Here is a 19,239-nt window from a genome sequence, read left to right as displayed (position 1 = left end):
TTACCTCCATTAATAGATGACATTGGTGATCCATGTCAGATGCTTCCGATAATACAGGAGTATGGAATCTGCCTGTCGACCTTCATCTGTAGTTCACAGTATATTGTGTAAGAAAGGGGCGAGTTAATTCCACACGAGTGATGCTTTCTAAATCCCTGCCGATTTGTGGACATAAGCTTTTCAGTCTCTGGGAAATTTATTATATTCGAACACAGAATACGTTCAAGAATTCTGCAGCAAACCGTAGCTAAGGATATTGCTCCTAATTAAGTGGATGTGTTCATTTACTCTACTTATGTACAGGAGTCACCTGCACTTTTTTTCTGGTCGCTCGGGGGTTTTCGCCGGGCGAGAGATTAGAGATAAATGCGAGCTGAATGAGGGACCAGTGTCACGTGATACTCTCTTTAAACCAAATTGGGATTCCATCTGGACTTAGTGACTTATTTGCTTTAAACTCTTTCAGTTGCTTCTCTACATCAGAGATGCCCGTTTCTGTGCCCTCCGTGCGGAAGTCTGTGCGACAGTCAAATGACACTACGTCTGTACCGTCCTCCTGTGCGAATGATTTCTTAAACGTGAAATTTAAAACCTCAGCTTTATTTTTCCTTTCTTCTACTGCCTCCTCAGACTGGTTGTCGAGTGGCCGGATAGAAGCCTTCAAACTGCTCAGTGATCTTTACGTGTGGCCGTAATTTTCTCAGGTTCTCAGCAAGATCTTACACTGAGGTACGACGGTGGACGTTGTCGTACGTTTTGTGCATCGATCTTCTTACAGACACATTAATTTCTAACTTTTGCCTGTCGACACCTGTGCGACCTTTTTTGAAGAAAAAGACAGCTGCTTAAGACAGCAGCAGTGTGTGTTTCTTTTACGTTCCTCACTATTTCTCAGTGTTTTTTGTCCCGCAACAGGTCTGTCGTACCTGACTCTGGACGCAGACGTCAAGGAGAAACTGATCGAGGACCGAGAAGCCCTCCGTGCCCTGTTTGACGTGGCCCGTTCCGGAGACCAGTCGGTAACGTTCTGCTCCGTGACTGCACTGGTCAACCTGGCCAACGCGTACGAGAAGCAAGAGGTCATCCCGGAGATGGTAGAGCTGGCCAAGTTTGCCAAGCAGCACATACCACAGGAACACGAACTGGACGATCCCGACTTTGTTACCAAGCGTCTGCTGGTAAGTAATGCGCACTCGATTAACTTGCTGTGACACACCTTACTCTTGTGTTACGTCGTGCTGGAATTCTGTGTACATCGTATTTAGATATACAGTATAACAGTATACTTGTGTATTTTCTCTTTACTTGCAGGTTCTTTCCAGGAATATTTACTACTAGCATCAGATATTGTCACAATTTTTACGATGTAGGATATCAGCTCTTAACAAGTTATTTATGATATTGCTATAGGATTAACCAGAGGTGACCTTTGTAACTCTGTGCTAGAGATGTTCAGCTTCAGGTGTTCATTATATTATTTTTGCAGTCATCGATATATTAGTGCTTGGTTATTCTTTCTCGCTTTCCTTTATTTAAACTTTGTGAAACCTTATGTAAGTGTTTGAGGGGGTAGGTCGTTTCATGTTAATAGTCCAATAACAGATAGTCTTTGAGTCTTTCATATCAGAAAATACTTTTCTTTTTTAATGAGTTGTTTAAAGCATACAAAAAAACATGGGAAAGTTGACAAGTCTCCAGACATCGTTTATTTGTACACTTCCCAGAAAGATATTTATCTTCCTCTTTTATGATAGTGCTAATTTGCAGTGTGTTGTGTTGCTTTCGTGATCAAATTTATACAGTTTTGACAGTTTTTTGGTACAAGATATGATATGTGACTGCATATTGCAAAAGTTAAACTTGTACTTTTTTGTGTACTTCGTTTTACAATTTCAATAATAAAGGTCACAGGAAATGAAAACAAAATGGCGATAACTTCCCAAAGTCACCGGGCTTCGGCTAAATGTGTTGTTCTGCCCGATAGAGCCATGATCCGCTCCCAGTGAAGTATACGAAGCCTTGTTGCTCTGATTGCCACTCGTTCGAGATTAAACATAAAAATTAAACATTTTGTAATTATAATTTTTCACGATTAATATGGAAGCATTCTTTATGCTAAGGATCTGTTTTTTATTCGAAGCGTCTTGTATTTAATTCAGAAAGTGTTATGTTAATTTTTGAGCTGAGTTCAGAGGCAGGCTTTACTGCACAGTAGGGAACTAGCAAATTGTTGTGCCAAAGAAAGGTTCCTTGTAACAAAAGAACTAACTGCTTTGTAATATTTGTCAGTTTTTAATTTTTTATTGCTGTTTAATGTAGATACTACGCAGCCATCACTTTGTTACTACGTGGTAAGTGTGATGCCTTAAAAAAAGTTAGCAAACACAGGGCACACAAATACAGAAACTGTCCATGGAAATACTCTCAATTATATGTGCCAGTTAGTCAGTTAAAAAGTTCACAACCAGGTTAAAAAGTCCACAATGATTCTAGGAGTCACCATATTGTTTGATGTGAACATGGTAGGATGCTAGTGGAAAGTTGGTGAATCATCTTGCTTAATCTCTTGCATAATGATACTTACTAATCACGATACTGCTCACGGGAGAAAAATATGTGATTTGAATCACCTTCTCATGATGATTGGCACAAGCTAGGTGGGGAGTCTGTGATGTCTGTCCCATGGAGGTAAGTGGGAAAGTTTCCTTGATGGAAGCACGTCCACAGAATAAACGTTACATCAGGTGCTGCGTGCCATACATCCAGTCGATAAAGCACCACATTCTGTGAGGGGAGGGGGCAATTTTCACGTATATTACTGGTCGCTCTAGGCCGTCATGTTTGTTCCCATATTTATTTCCAAGTATTATATACCATTGTTTTAAGTTTATACATGAGGTGGGATGCATTGAAAAAGACGACACACAAATGCACGGTGTATGTTGCCTCCTGTGTGAAGATCTTCATGTACTGGTTTTGTTGACTGCCTCTGTGTTCTGCTTGTCATAACCCTCACTTATTAGTGTATACAACACCTGTAACAGGAAACAGTTCTTGAAGAAATGTTGGTCAGTCCCAATAGAACCTACAGTAAAACTCCCTTTTCACACATTTCAGCAGACTGACCCAAAGAAGTGTAAAATGCGGGGAATGGTAATATACAAGAACACATAGGAAACACGAGAAGCTGCAGATTTTGTGCCTATTGTTCTCTGTTTACGACGGCTGCCAACTTTAGTGTTTTAACCAGTATTGTGTTAAAAATTTTATTTACCATAATTTTACACTGAAGAGCCAAAGAAACTGGTATACTTGCCTAATATCACGTGGGGCCTGTGCGAGCACACAGAAGTCTCGAAACACAACGTGGTGTGGACTCAACAAATGTCTGAAGTAATGCTGAAGGGATGTGACACCATGAATCCTGCAGGACTGTCCATAAATCCGTAAGAGTACGAGAAGGTGGAGATCTCTTCTGAACAGCACGTTGCAATGCATCCCAGATATGCTCAATAATGTTCATGTCTGGGTAGTTTGGTGGCCAGTGGAAGTGTTTAAATTCAGAAGAGTGTTCCTGACGCCACTCTGTAGCAATTCTGAGTGTGGGATGTCGCATTGTCCGTCAGAATGTACAATGGACACAAATGGACGCAGGTGATCAGAGATGATGCTTATGTACATGTCACCTGTCAGTCGTATCTAGATGTATCAGGGGTCCCATACCACTCCAACTGCACACGTTCCTCACCATTACAGAGCCTCCACCAGCTTGAACAGTCCCCTGCTGACACGCAGTGTCCACGGATTCGTGAGGTTGTCTCCACACCAGTACGCATCCATCTACTCAATACAAACGAGACTCGTCCGACCAGGCAACACGTTTCCATTCATCGACAGTCCAGCATCTGTGTCGATCTGCCCAGGTGTGGCATAAAGCTTTGTATTGTGCAGTCATTAAGAGTACACGAGTGGGCCTTTGGCTCTGAAAGCCCATATCGATGATGCTTTGTTGAATGGTTCACATACTGTCACTTGTTGGTGGCCCAGCATTGAAATCTGCAGCAATTTGCAGACTGGTTTCACTTCTGTCATGTCGAACAATTCTCTTCATTCTTCATCGGTCTCTTTCTTGCAGGATCTTTTTCCGGCAGCAGCGATGTCAGAAATTTGATGTTTTACTGGATTCCTGATATTCACGGCACACGTGTGAAATGGTCGTATGGGAAAAATCCCCACTTCATCACTACCTCGGAGATGCTGTGTCCCATTGCTCGTGTGCCAACTACAACACTACGTTCAAACTCAGTTAAATCTTGATAACCTGCTATTGTTGCAGCAGTAACCGATCTAACAACTGCGCCAGACACTTGTCTTATATGGGTGTTGCTGACCACGGCACCATATTCTGCCTGTTTACATATCTCTGTATTTGAATACACGTGCCTGTACCAGTTTGTTTGGCATTTGACTGTATAATGACTATCAGTAATAAAGCTCACATTTGAACTTGATTATCTTTTTAATGTAGTTTCACAAAAGACTTTTGCTTCCATGTTTTATTTAAACCATTGGACATGATCAGAGAGAAGAAAAGAACTCACACTTGCGTGTATGTTAGCACTGGGCCAATGCCTTCATGATAATCACAAAGACAGTGGCTGAGTGCTGACACACACAAATGCGAGCACAGGTTTTCCTGTTCACTCTGATCATGTCAGATGGCGTAGATAAAATCTGGAAGCAAAAGTCTTATGTGAAACCACATTAAAAAGATATATGTGTGTTCTAATGTAAGACTTATTAGTGATAATCATAATAAAATTACAGTAAATAAAACTTTTAATACAATATCGGTTAAAACACTAAAGTTGGCAGTCTTCATAAATGGAGAACAATAGGCTCAAAATAAACAGCTTGTTGCTGAGAAGGAGGTCACTCAGTTCAGGGACATCCCAGGTGAGAAAGAGGGCAGAAATTGTAACCGAGTTACAGAACATCTCGAGGAAGAATGTTTACATCTGACATCAGGTTGTACCGACCTAAGACTGCATACCAAGTACAGATTAGCATATTTGACGCTGAAGTAGCGAAGATTTGTGAAAGCCCATTATAGAGATGGCTGTCTTCAAAAGCACTGCTTATTTGTAGAAATGACTTTGAAAGCAAATTAAAGCTGTTGTAATACAACACAGTGAGCAGAAGGAATGCTACTAATGTCAGCATCTTCAGATTTTGATTATCATTCATGCAGTGACTCAGCGTACTTTCCCACCCTTTCAAACACTGCAAACCTATAACACAGGCGACCGTGGGCCAACACACCAACAATGAAAATCTCCAGAATGAGATTTTCACTCTGCAACGGAGTGTGCGCTGATATGAAACTTCCTGATAGATTAAAACTGTGTGCCAGGCCGGGACTCGAACTCGGGCCTTTGCCTTTCGTGGGCAAGTGCTCTACCAACTGAGCTACCCAAGCACGACTCACGCCTGGTCCTCACAGCTTTACTTTCACCAGTATCTCGTCTCCTACCTTCCAAACTTTATAGAAGCTCTCCTGGGAACCTTGCAGAACTGGGGATGTTTCCAGAATGAAATTTTCACTCTGCAGCGGAGTGTGCACTGATATGAAACTTCCTGACAGATTAAAACTGTGTGCCAGGCCGGGACTCGAACTCGGGACCTTTGCCTTTCGTGGGCGAGTGCTCAGTAATTCTGCGTAGAGTCTGTTTTCTGCTTTGTTCCCAGGCTTACTTCGAGCAGGAATATGATGCACTTTTTGCAAAAGTCAGTGTTAAAAGCTGTGATATTGTCAAAGAAAACTTAAAATGTGGGAAATTTTGAAACACAGAATCATTAATTACAGGAAAACGTGGTACTGAGAGAATAGGGCTTCTGTTGGGACGAGCAAAAATGAACATAAAAAGGGGGAGCACATAAAGTGCAGGAACATAAAAATGAGATTTTTACTGTGAATAGAGATCACTCCAGAGTAGAAATATCAGTTTTCATCACTAGTCGGTCAGTTAAGATGTATTTCACAAGTAAAGTTCCAGGTGGTCAAGGGATGGTGAAGACGCCAAGTTCACAATCTTTTGCACTAAAGACAAAGTAAACTGTGAAGTTTTCCCTTTTAGAGGTGGCCAGGTAATGGCAAACTGAGGCAGAGCCTGTCACAATGGATGCTCACATGACCGACCTGCAATTGTGCTCATGTTTCCACTGTCACTGCCCTTACCAGACGTATGTGATGTTACGTGTATCCATTAATTGTCTGCACATCCCACCCAGAGGAAATTCGGTTGAATTTCCATATCACACTGGCTCAACTACTTTCTGCATTACAGTCATGAAATGAACGTTGTTGGCTTCTGTTGTCGTTATGCTAAGAGCCGATAGTACACTTAATGGGCCAAATATGACAGGCATCTTTTTCAGACCAAATGACGTAAGAAATTGGAGAGCTTGCATGGTAACCACTGTTCTGAGGGAGGGATAATGACTGTAAAAGACCAAAGAAGGTGCTAGCCACACACAGTCAATCCATTGTTTGTGACCCATCAGTGAACGTCATAATCACATCTGCCTGTCAAGATATTGTTAATGGTTGATATTTCACATTTGAGGCACAGACAGATCTTGCATGAACTGGATAGCATAGAAGAGATATTTTGAAGGGCTAGTTTTCCTACTTGACTTAGTATTAAGAAATTGTTCGTATGTGGCAGTATTTGCCATTTAGCAGTTGGCTTTAAGTTTCATTAATAACAATAATCGGTCCATATCATTTATTATGCACTCCTCTTGTGCAAATATATTACTCACAGCTCCTTGCCAAATATTTGGATGGCACTGAAATATGCAATTGAAACCTAAATTGCAGTTACAAATGTATACTTCTTGGAAATAATGTCAATGAGGAATAATTTCATTTGGATGCCTCATTTTTTTGCTGTTTCTGTCATTCAGTTTACGTTATTTTTGACAGAATAGTTGTTTTAGGATTGGTGGTACCATCTTCAGCTGTGTGTGTTTTAAAAAATCATTTATTCATTGTAATCAGTTTTGGTGCTATATCATCAGCCCCTATATACATCAATGTGATAACACCATTAGTCATCCAAGACACATGAAACAATGTTACAAAAAATGTCAACAAATATTCTTTCATTAATAAACACAATATATACCTAACATTATTTAAGCACGTTATCATTAATTAAAGTAAATCACGTATAGCTACAAAATAATTGTGTTTCGTAATAACTGCAGCCAGTCATTAAATAAATCGACCTTCGAGAGTATGTACTAGCAGAAATTGTGAGGCCACAAAACAAGACTGTTGCTCAGTGAGAGTACTGAAAAGTATATTTTGAGTACATTAATCAACCATATGAACATGTAAACAGTCTCTTACCATCAGTATACACCCTGTAGTTAGCATTAGTTAGTCAAAATGAGCTCTGTCTATGAAGTTCCACTATCTGTGTGCAATATGAGTAATGTGTGTGAGAATGGTTCTTAAATAATGACAAGTGTAAACTTGTAGACCCAATAACAGTACAACATACAAATTCTTATGGGGTGTCCTCCCCTCCATAATAAACCACACGCTCTTAGCTCACCACAAAAGTGAAGTTTGTAGACACTGCAAAATAGGATCACAAACCGTAACTAATCTGTAAACCCTGTAATGTCACTGCTCGGACATGACCAAACAGTTGTCCACATGATATTGGTAGCACATAAGACAGGCAAATTCGAATCCACCTTGAAGCCTTGTGTTGCCTTTCTAAACAAGATACCATTACAACGTAGAACAACTACATTCAATGTCAAAGCCTTAATAGTAGTCATGTGGCATAATAACCCATACATAATTATGCTGCATGACTATTATTAGGCTTTAATACTGAATGTAGGTGTTCTGGCTATGAATGGTATCTTGTTTAGTGAAACACAACATACAGCTTCAAATTCAGATTTGCCTGTCTTCTGTGCTATCCATATCACTTGGAAGCTGTTCGGTCATGTCAGACATGTGATATTTGTGTGTGGGGAGAAGGGGGGGGGGGGGGTTTGCAAGCAGGTGGTCTCTCTATCTCGTTAATGGATTCCTCAGAAATCCAGCAACTTTTTTATTATGTTTTATGTGCCTCTTCTCCTGTCCTTTGAGTCGTCTCCTCTACTCCTTAATTATTTCCATTCTGCAGGAACTTTTGTTACCATATAAATTATTAGGTAATTGCTGGTAGCTTAGAACATAGCATAAAAGATCCTTAATAGTAAGCTCCCTGGTTTGAATCTTGCGAATATCAGTATTTTTTTAATCCCATGTGCATTGACAATTAGAAACTTAATTTAACAAATGTTGAATCTGTTTTTAAATGAAAATGACACCTTTTTATTTTTAATTACTGTTTCCATAGAAATAAATTAAAATTTGTCACAGACAGGCAAAATTGCTTATTCCTAAATGAAAAAGTATTATAAAAAGATGTTATTTGTATTTAAAAATATGATTGCATGTTTGTTAGTTAACATTTCTGTTTTTTAATGTAAAACAAGTTGATGTTAGCAAGATTTGAACAAACAATCTTACACTTGCGAGACTCAGAAATTGCGCACTAAGTTACTGGCACCTGTGTTAATAATTTGCAAATGGTTTTACTCTTAACAGTGCAAAGAAATCTTCTAATTTTCAAAGCTGTCTTTTTTTTCCAGCTTCTTGAGAATTGCATCATACTGCTTTAGGATACTGATGTCTGGGCATTCAGCTTCAATAATTTAAGTGTGAATAAAACCGAAGAGGGCCAACATGTAAGGTCCGCTCATCAAAGTATATATGAACTTTTGTTCAGGCTCGGACTGTATTTGCAATATGTTACACGTTTATTCTACCAGTTCCTTTTTTCAACTATTATAATAGTACCTCTGTGGTTCATTTCTCACACCGGCAAAATACACTGTCGACGAGATTCACAGTTACCGCTTGCCTGTTTCACAGGTCCTCGGAAAGGAGGGCGTGACTTCGGCCCTGGTAGCTCTGGCGAAGACGGACAGCCACAATGCGCGGGAGCTGATCGCGCGCGTACTGAACGCACTGTGTGGGGAGACGGAGCTTCGTGGCATTGTGGTGCAGCAGGGCGGTGCCAAGGCGCTGCTGCCGCTGGCGCTCGAGGGCTCCGAGCGGGGCAAGCGGCAGGCCTCGCAGGCACTCGCCCGCATCGGCATCTCCATAGACCCCAAGGTCGCCTTCCCCGGCCAGCGCTTGCTCGAGGTGAGTGAAGTGTAAACCTTTCTGTTCCACCTGGAGGCAGGGTTGTGGTCGTTGTGTGTAAGAGGCAGTCAAATAAAAACCGAATACCCGCCACAGTAAGGCTGTGGAATCGTTCCACACACGTTGCAGACATTTATCCCACTGGGAGACAGGGTGATCAATTCCTGTTTCATAGAATGCCGTTGGCCACTGACAGATCCACAGTAGCATCCATTCTTCCACTTTCTCGCATGACTGAAACCGATGTCCACACCTCATTCTTCAGGTTACTAAAGATGCGAAAACTTTAAGGTAAAATATCGTGGTTATACAGAGGATGTTGCAGTGTTTCTCAATGAAGTCACTGAAACGTAGCCGTCATCCGATTGGTAGTGTGGATGTGGCCATTTGTATTCTGCAACACTGCACATTTTATGACCGCACAATTTGAACAGAAACAACCAGTAATACGTCTGCTTTCTGTAGCCTCAAAAACACCTTAACTTCCATCTGCAACCACTTCCTGCTAAATCTGTACACAACGGAGAAGAACAGATATACTCTACACAGAAAAAAAACATCTTCGTCAGAGGTAATTGCTGTTATATAATTAGCCGAATTAATAGAAATTAATTTACAGAATTTTATGCAAAATATTTAAAAATTGTTTTAAATACATGGAATATAATTATTTAATCATGAAATAATAATTCTTATGACCATGGATTTGTATGAATTTATTTTATGTGAATGAAGATCATAGGATTCCTAATGTATTATCGACTCAATCACATTTCGACATTCACAATAGTAACCTGCACTACCCAAAGGGTGCAACCAGTAAATGATATGTTTCAATAATTGTGAATGTATACTGTTTTGATAATGTTGCTTCTATATGCAATAATAATTAGTTGTATTTGTCTCATATTGATAAGTTTGACTATATATGTTATATTTACCACATTAGTAATCTGTGCTGGAACAATAGGTTGTATTTGCATATGTACAACATTTCAGTAACTGTGCTTAAGTGTCTCACACTGAAGCCATAAAAGGCTTCAAAATTGACTGCAAATAACATAAACATAAAAAACACAGATGAGTGAAAATTAGTACGAAAATAACTTTCCTGCTCCAAAACAAACATCCATCATAAGCTATTTGCTTAGATGTCACAACTCATGTGTTCTCATAAAAAACTGTTCCTTGTTTATTCACATACTGCATATTTGGAACGGATATTGGTCTCGCAAGCGGCAGTTAATTGCTAACGTGATCAGGATTCACTAATACTGCAGTGTCCTCAGCCTTTGTATTTTTCTGATCCGATTTGTCCTTCATAGGTGATAAGGCCGCTCATATCGCTGCTGCACATGGAGTGCTCAGCTCTGGAGAACTTCGAAGCCCTGCTCGCACTCTGCAACCTGGCGCAGGTCGCGGAGAATGTGAGGGCACGCATTGTGAAGGAGGGTGGGATCCAGAAGATCGAGCACTACATGTACGAGGACCACACGATGCTGAGGAGAGCCGCCACGCAGGTACGTGCGGCGTAACAGAGGCTGGTGCAAAATTGAGATTGTGTTACGTGATTGAGCAGTTTATTTGTTTCCTTCTAGTGTTAAATATGCAAGTGTGAGAGTTGTTTGATAAGCCCGGTAAATACACAAGAAAAAATGTTTTCTTTTTTTGTAAACAACTCATCTCACTTCTCGACATAGTCTCCTTTGAGAAATATACACTTGGTCTAGCAATCCTCCAGCTTTTCCATCCCATTGGAAAAATAGGTTCTGTCAAACTCTGCAAAATAGTCATTGAGTGCAAATATCACTTCCTCATTTATCAAAGTTTCTTGCCAGCAAGCCAAAGTTTCAAGTTAGGGAAAAGGAAAAAGTCACGTGGCGGCTATGTCTGGTGAGTAGGGTGCGGCACTTTCACCATTGTTATCGCTGATATGTGGGATTGTGCATTATCCTGATGAAAGAGTACTTTTTTACATATTAACATGGGCCTTCCCAGCTGACAAAATTATCTTTCCCTTCGTCATTGCACTGTGACCAGCCTTTGTCCATCATTTTGACTGTCGTTTTGACTCTGGTATGTAATGGTGGATCCAGATTTCATCAACAGTCACAAATCAGCCCAAAAATCTTGCGGGCGGATTGCAATTAAACATCACCAGACATTGTGTTGAAATGTTGTCCTGGATGAGCTGTTGGTCGACTGTGAAGAATCGTGGCAACCATTTCGCACATAGCTCCTTCGTAACTAATTCTCTGTGAGGGATATTGTGCACTTGCTCTATTGATATACCTACAGTCTCAGCAATCTCACAAATTTTTATTTGGTGGTCTTGCATTACCATATCATGGATTCTGTCAATGGTTTCCTTTGTGGTGACCTCAATTTGGATGGTCAGAGCGTGCTTTATCTTCTGTGCTTATCTGGCCACGTTTAAATTCATTAATCCAAAACTAAATGGTTTTCAATTGTGGTGCAGAGTCTCTATGAACATCATGCAGTTCTGTTTTGATTTATGCGGCAGTCCAACCCATCAAATGAAATTGTTTAAAAACAGTGTGAAATTCGATTTTCTCCATTTTCAATCTCAGTTGACACACTGACCAATTCAGGTGGCTGTCAGCAGTGAACTGTACGTTGTTGAAATTTTTTATATGATCCTTGAAATAATCTAGCTTACCACCCGTGAAGAAGTAACAAAAATATTCCAACTCTTGTGGAAACTTAATAGACTTATTGGACCATCTGCATAATAGTCCTCCCTGGCTATATTTGTCACACAAAAATTAATGTACAGTAACATAGAAAATAAACATGTATCTTGTCTTCAGCGATCTTCTGTGTTATGTAATCTGTGATATGAATTCTTTGAACAAAATTATAACTCTCCCTACCCACCCACTCTAGCTATTCTCTCTTGCGACCCTTTCTAGCAATCCTCCCTCAATGCCCTCTCTTTTCTCTTACCTTCTACCCTTTCTCTTTTCCTCTTATATTCTACCGTTCTGTTCCTCTCTCTCTCTCTCTCTCTCTCTCTCTCTCTCTCTCTCTCTCTCTCCTCCTTTCCTTACACATATTCCCATCATTTCTCTCTCTCTCTTTCTCTCTCTTCTTCTCCCCTCCCCTTTCCTTTCCCTACTTCCTTCCTCCCTTCCCTCCTTATCTTAATCCTTAAGACATTGGCACTGATGGACGTACTCGATATGTGCACTGTGTTTTAACCATAAAATCTGACAGACGTATGTCATACTTTTTTCACTCCCGAGTTATTTATTTGTGATTTAAATGCATATTTTACATTTATAAGTGGTGAGACAAATTATTTGGCTTGTTGTAAGTGCTTTGTTGACGGCTAGTGCATGCCAGTCTCTTGTGAATGGTACTAGTGTTACGTGAACTGCGTGCACGCTTGGAATATTGTTGAAGGTTATTTTGTTCTATGTCAGCTGCCGTGTTGTGCTATTGTGTGCATCCTTCCCGTGTGTAAAAACATATAAATAGTGAATGTCGCTAACAGATATTGCTTGTCAAACTTAGAGATTGAAGAACTCTTGAACAATGGTTCAGAACATGATGATCTTTCGGACGACATCAGTGATTTTTCAGAAGACGAGAAACCTGTGCTGCTGCTAGAAATAATGGTAGTGAGTACGAAGAAACCAATGCATAAGTTTCTATTAGCCAGGTTTGTCTTTCAGTTCAACAGTGTGCCCTTCATAATGAATGGTGTCATTTTGATGCACTCCCTGAATTTCCTCTGTTTGAAGAAACAAGTGGAAATCAGGTTCCTGTTGATACATTATCTATAGAACTAGATAGTTTGTTGCAATTTTTTGATCATTGCATGCTTCTAAAGTAAAGTCAGAGAAAAATATATACACTACTGATACTAATTAAGAACTTCGCTATCAGAACATAATCAGACTAAAATCTGTATGGAAGAAATGGGGAGTAGTGAGGATATATGAAGTATATCAATTGTTTGCGATCATTTTGCATATGTGTTTTGTAAAGAGACCTAAAATTAGGGATTATTGGTCTGAAGACGCTGTGCTTGCTTCATCGTTTGGTTTTCAGCTAATGTCATGGGACAGATTTTTTGCCAGATTCAGGATTGTGAACAATAATGCACTGTGGATACCTCAGTAAGGCCCAGGCAATGACCCTCTGCATAAAACAAGATGCAAAAAAGTCTTTTATCCATCATGAAATCTGACTGTGGATGAAGCAATATATTTTTCAAGGAAGAATTGGATTCTGTATTTATACGAAAGACAACCCAGAGAAATATGGGATAAAACTGTATGTTGTAAGTGATGCTCAAACAGGTTACATGTGCAATGCTGAAGTTTATACTGGAGGAAAAGGAAATGTTGACAATTCTGTCAAATCCCTGTGGCTGAGGCTATGTTCCTCTTACTTGGGGGAAGGAGTTGTGGTATACATGAAGAGATTTTATTCGAGTCCTGCAGTCTTTGAAGAACTATGGGAAAGCAATATATTGGGAGTTGAAACTGTGATGAAGAACAGGATAGGTTTGCCTAGAGCCCCAATATACGAGGGCTATTCAGAAAGTAGAGAACGTTTAGGTGTTAAAAACAAACTAAGAACAAGAAATACATTTTATTATATACATCTGAAAGAGCGACTGACATACTGCTTTTCCACATAGTCAGCAAACACAATGAGGCACTTATCATAGCGGTGGACAAGCTTTGAAAGACCATCGTCGTAAAATTCTGCCGCCTGAGACTTCAACTGGCGAGTCACACCCGCCTGGAGTGCCATGTCATCATCAAAGCACTGTGTTGCAATCTAGTTCTTCATCTTGGGAAACAAGTGGAAGTCATTTGGTGCAAGATCGGGGCTGTAGGGCAGATGAGGAAAAATTTCCCATTTGAATGAATTAAGGAGTTCTTTAGTGTGTTTTGCCGTGTGAGGTTGGGCATTGTCGTGCAAAAACAAAATTTTGGATGTCAGCTTTCTTCAGCATATGTTTTGAACTGCTCTTCTAAGGCTGTGCAAAGTTTGACAGTACTGGGCAGAATTTATGGTTCCTCCAAGTTCGAGAAAATCAATAAGAACCACACCTTGCCTATCCCAAAACTTTGTTGTTATCAACTTCTTTGCTGACAAGGTTTGCAAACATTTTATTGGTTTTTGGGGGAGACCTTGTGTGGCCCCACTCCATGGACTGTAATTTTGTCTTGCAATTGACGTGTTTAACCCAAGTCTTCTAAATGGTTATGATTAGATCCAGTAATGAATCGCCATGTTTACATTATGCCTCCAGAAATGTCAACAGTGCCCCCATTTGCTGTTCTTTATGGCGCTCTGTAATGTAAGCATTTTGGGCACCCATCGTGCACAAAATTTGTGGTAGCCTAGCTTTTGAGTGACAATTTCAAGCAACAAAGTCCATAAAACTTGTAGAAAAGAAAGCGAAAGCTCCATTATTGTGAAGTGATGGTTTTCACAAATCGTTCCATCAACTTTAGCGACAAGATCGTCAGTCACATTGCTCGGGCGTCCACTCGTCTCTTCATCGTGAACATTGGTTCGACCATTTTTAAACCAAATGCACCATTTCCGGACAGAACATTCACTCATTACATTGTTTCTGTACACTTCGCACAGTTCACGATAAATTTCTATAGTTTTTAGGTTTTTTGTCAGCAAAAACAGTATCACAGAGCGCACCTCATAACTGGTGGGATTTTCGATTGCAGCACACATTTCACATTTGAATATCGGAAAAACCAGATGTGCAGAGACATTCCAGCTGTCATGGATGGATGCCAACTGAGCTGCCAAGCACGCACATACCAAAATACACGCAATTGGCACGCGTCTAGTGGCGTCAGACGGAAACGTTCCCTACTTTCTTAATAGCCCTTGTATCAAAAACTAAAGAAAGGAGAACTGACATTTCGTCACAAAGGACACCTTTTCTGCTTGAAATGGAAAGACAAACATGATGTACGCATGTTGTCAACACAGCATAAGATGACGCTTCACACGTCAGTGTAAAATCCAGGAGTGGATGTGTTGAGGTAGTAAAGCCAGACGTTGTACTAATCCCTTTCTGCCTGTAGCTTGCACCATGCAAACTGCTGCATTTACGCTTTTCAGCGGTTCGACAACCCTGTGGCCTCAATTCTATTTCGCAATCGCTGGTCATCGTAACTTACTGTCAACACGCCCGTGCCTGGCTGTAACTTGTGCGCTCAGAATATTGCACAAAATTAACTTTCCCTAACCTAAATAGTGGTGCCACTACATTATTCACAATATCAAAAAAGTGTGGATTAGCAGATTTTATCTGTAAATTAGCAAAGCAATTGGTTAAAAAAGGTGGAGCGGAACTAAATAAAGACACACATTCAGTTTATGGAGTTGCAAGTGTGAACACACTCACAGCACGTCATTTTCCTGAGAAACTGCCACCAACAGAAAGAAAACAAACCCAGCTAGAAGATGCAAGGTCTGTTGGGAACAAGGGAAAGCTGCAGGAAAGGTATTGAGAAAAGAGACCAGATACTACTGTAGGCCATGTAACACAGGCCTTTGTGTTCGCGAGTGTTTTGAAAGATTCCATACCTGCATGTTCTCAAATTTGTAAAAACAAGAAAAAAATTTCACAATAAAACACTTTATCTATAAATGAAGCATTTAATATTTCCTGCTGACAAGTGATTTTAAATCGATGGCCTACCATTCCCTATGACTTATGAAAATTTTTTACACTTCAGGGAAAAATAAAAATGCTGAAAAACAGTAAAGTAATATCTGAAAATCCATGTAAAATTTATTTGTGCTAAACGTATACATATTCATAAAGAGGAAGGAAATGGAATGTTAACCTGATATACTGCATTAAGAAGTAAGTGGATTAGAAAAATTTATTTAAAAATTGTAAATTGTAGCAAATTTCCTCAGGATCCGGGTATTAACTGGATAGCTGACCCATTATGCTCCAGTGTGGTAAATCCCTCCTTACCCTACCCCTTCTCTCTCCTGTCATTCTCCTCCTCCTTTCTCTCCCCTCTTCCATCTCCCTCTCTCCTTCTACCGTTCTCTCTCTCTGTTTTGTGGAGTAGCAAAATGCATTTGAATCTTTGTTTCCATCTGTCTTTGTACTGATCGTGTTTGTAAGATATTTTACTTTTACAGGTAATGACAAACATGGTGTCATCACCCGACGTGGTAAAAATGTTTGAGGGTGAAAATGATCGTGTCAAGTTCATGACGCTGCTGTGCGGGGAGGAAGACGAAGAGACAGCAGAAGCAGCCGGGGGTGCCCTAGCAATGCTCACCTTTGCCAGCAAGAAAGTCTGCGAGAAGGTTTGTGATCCAAAAAGTCCAAAAATATAGGTGTATATCTTCAAATAAAGTTTCGGTACACATTTGGCAGCTGTTATTCCTTTTGGCTGATTAGTTCTTCTACATTGGACTTTGTAAGAAACGAAGAGAACTCCATACAACTGAAAAACTTTTTCGTAGTAATGATTTAAAATAAATTGTAGTAGTATTGCTCTCCTCTTTGTTATTAATTATTTTCATATGCAGGTATGAGTCAGTGTAGGAAACAGGATAGTTCCTTCAGATCAATTATTTTCACTTTTACTAGAGTTCCTTGCCTTCTACATCATAGTTAAGTACAGTTCAGTGGTGATATATTTGAAGTCAGGCTGTATCTCTGAAAAACATGTGTTAAATGTATTTAGTATTACCCATTTGGGTGAATTCTAAATATGTTGACATTCTCGGATCCAAATTATTTAATGCTCTTGGGGGGGGGGGGGGGCGGGGGGGGGGGGGCAGAATTCTCTAATGTTTGGTCCTATAAATCTTCTTGCATTAACTTTTATTAAGTGTGTGATACATATGGTAAACCTTTTTTACTACTGCTGATACAATCTAATGTTAATGTACTATGTGCATCGACAGTCAGGTTGAAGACAAATCTGCTCATTTATAATTCTTCAGACTTTCTCTTTTTATGTAATAATTGTAGTATAACACAACGGGGCTCTCGACAGTGCAGATCCCACCTTCTTGCGGTCAGTGGCCATTGGCTGAGCTGCTCCTGTAACATCACACCTGAAATGCTTTAATTCTCTTCTGTTCCAGTTTTCCCATAGCCCACGTCTCACTGCCATTCAACGCTGTTCTCTAAACAGTACATTCTAAGAAACTTATTCCTCAAATTAAGGCCTGTATTTGATATAGTAGACTTCTCTTGGCCAGAAATGCGCTCAGTGCCCGTGTTACACTACTTTTCATGTCATCCTTGCCTTACCCTTCATGTGCTATTTTCTTTTCATGGTACCAGAATTCCTCAATTTAATCTCCTTCATAGTCTCTGATTTTGATGTTACGTTTATTGCTAATCTCATTTCTGATCTTCCTCAGTACTTTAGTCATTCTTCGGTTGACTCTCAATTCATAGTGTTGCATGATGCAGTGGTCTAAATACATATATATTACTAGGAGAGACTGTGATTGTTACCTGGAAAGGCAGATGTAGACAATAGCTCCTATTACATGAGGGGCAAATTTTATGACAATCTTCCAAAAAATTCAAAAAGCTCAAATAGAAACTGCCTTGAAATGGATTTGAAGGAGTTTCCTACCAATAAATGAGGCATATAGTATCAAAACTGGCCAGGTCTCTGAAGACATATTTTTCAGTATGGTTGAAAAACCTCTAGTGACAAAACATTCAGGGTCACAAATGTTTTCCTCTTGTAGTTACGTCTTTAATGGTTTAGTATTTAAGTTCTATTATTTTTTAATCTGATTCATAATGAACCCTTTTTCATTAATTTAAGTTTTGACTCTTGTGTAAAAAGTAGTTCAATGAAAATAAAGTGACATTGTAATTAATTTTTTATAGGATTTCTTTCGCTAAAAGTTTGTAGTTCACCTAGATTCAAACACATTAAAAAGAAAATGATATGCAACTAACCATGTTATTAGAATCATTTTTATGGTAGACACTGCTGACATATACTGAATAATACTGTTGTTTTAAGTCTTCAATTTTACCTCATTTGGATTACAAAATTAGGCATTTCACATGAACCACTGATGCAGATTTTGGAGACAGCATTGGAACTCTCATTATGAGTGCAAACTACTTTTATTGTTTCGTAAAACTGCAATGATTGAAGACCTTCCAGTGTTGGACCAAAGTGTTCCTGCAGGAGATTTTTATGCCCTTCTTTAGAGAGAGAGAGAGAGAGAGAGAGAGAGAGAGAGAGAGAGAGACGAAAGGCAGTAAGAGGAACGCCTTCCATCACAGTGTGAGATATCATATAAGTCAGTAATTTTCCTCATTTACACTGAGTTTTGTACTTGCCAATATAATTATTTTACATGGACAAAATTCTGTGCCTTCTCTGCTTCCTTCATGATAGTTATTTTGGTTTTAGCTAATGGAAAATGTAATTGAGAAGAAGGCTTGAGTACATCAGCAGCTTGTAATGTCCAGTCACTCAGCTCACAAGCTACATCCAGATGAAAAACAGTCCCATGATTAGACAGCATCTGTTCATATTCATCAGTATCTATAAATATGTCATACCTCGTAGCTTCTTTTTCAGCTCTGCCAGTACTTACTACTCTCAATTTTGTTGTTGTATTACACTTTGATGAGTCGCATGTCTGCTTTCTTGCGATTGATGTGTGGGTTTCATCTATCGATGTTTCCATTATGCAGCACAAGATAAGAAAGTCAATTCTTCAGGTCCTCACTCAGAACAGTATACATGCTACACTACACAATAATGACAAAGTACAGGCGCACAGGAAGTAGAGTTGCTTTTGCAGCAATTACAGTAAGAAGCCTGGGAATACGGAAATGAGTGCAAAGATTAGGGTTGCCAACAGACAAATGATATATTATGGCTTCAAAGAATATGCAGTGTAAGGAATTATTTTGCCTGCTGATGTGA

The 19,239-nt window shown here is 39.6% G+C and overlaps 1 protein-coding gene across 2 annotated transcripts in view; it reads left to right on the top strand.

Annotated features, from left to right (window-relative positions):
- Positions 1-19,239, top strand: part of LOC126428145 (protein unc-45 homolog B) — a 99,473-nt gene that overhangs the window by 68,285 nt on the left and 11,949 nt on the right. For both annotated transcript variants that reach the window (XM_050090054.1, XM_050090053.1), the window contains 4 exons: positions 916-1,178; positions 9,008-9,280; positions 10,606-10,800; positions 16,454-16,624. In XM_050090054.1, coding sequence (XP_049946011.1) covers positions 916-1,178; positions 9,008-9,280; positions 10,606-10,800; positions 16,454-16,624 — 902 coding nt within the window. The remainder of the gene's footprint in view (positions 1-915; positions 1,179-9,007; positions 9,281-10,605; positions 10,801-16,453; positions 16,625-19,239) is intronic.

This window comes from Schistocerca serialis, chromosome 12 (assembly GCF_023864345.2).
Source record: "Schistocerca serialis cubense isolate TAMUIC-IGC-003099 chromosome 12, iqSchSeri2.2, whole genome shotgun sequence".
In the NCBI taxonomy this organism is placed as follows: domain Eukaryota; kingdom Metazoa; phylum Arthropoda; class Insecta; order Orthoptera; family Acrididae; genus Schistocerca; species Schistocerca serialis.
The sequence above is the reverse complement of the archived record's forward strand: the minus strand, read 5'-3'. Positions and strand labels throughout refer to the sequence as shown.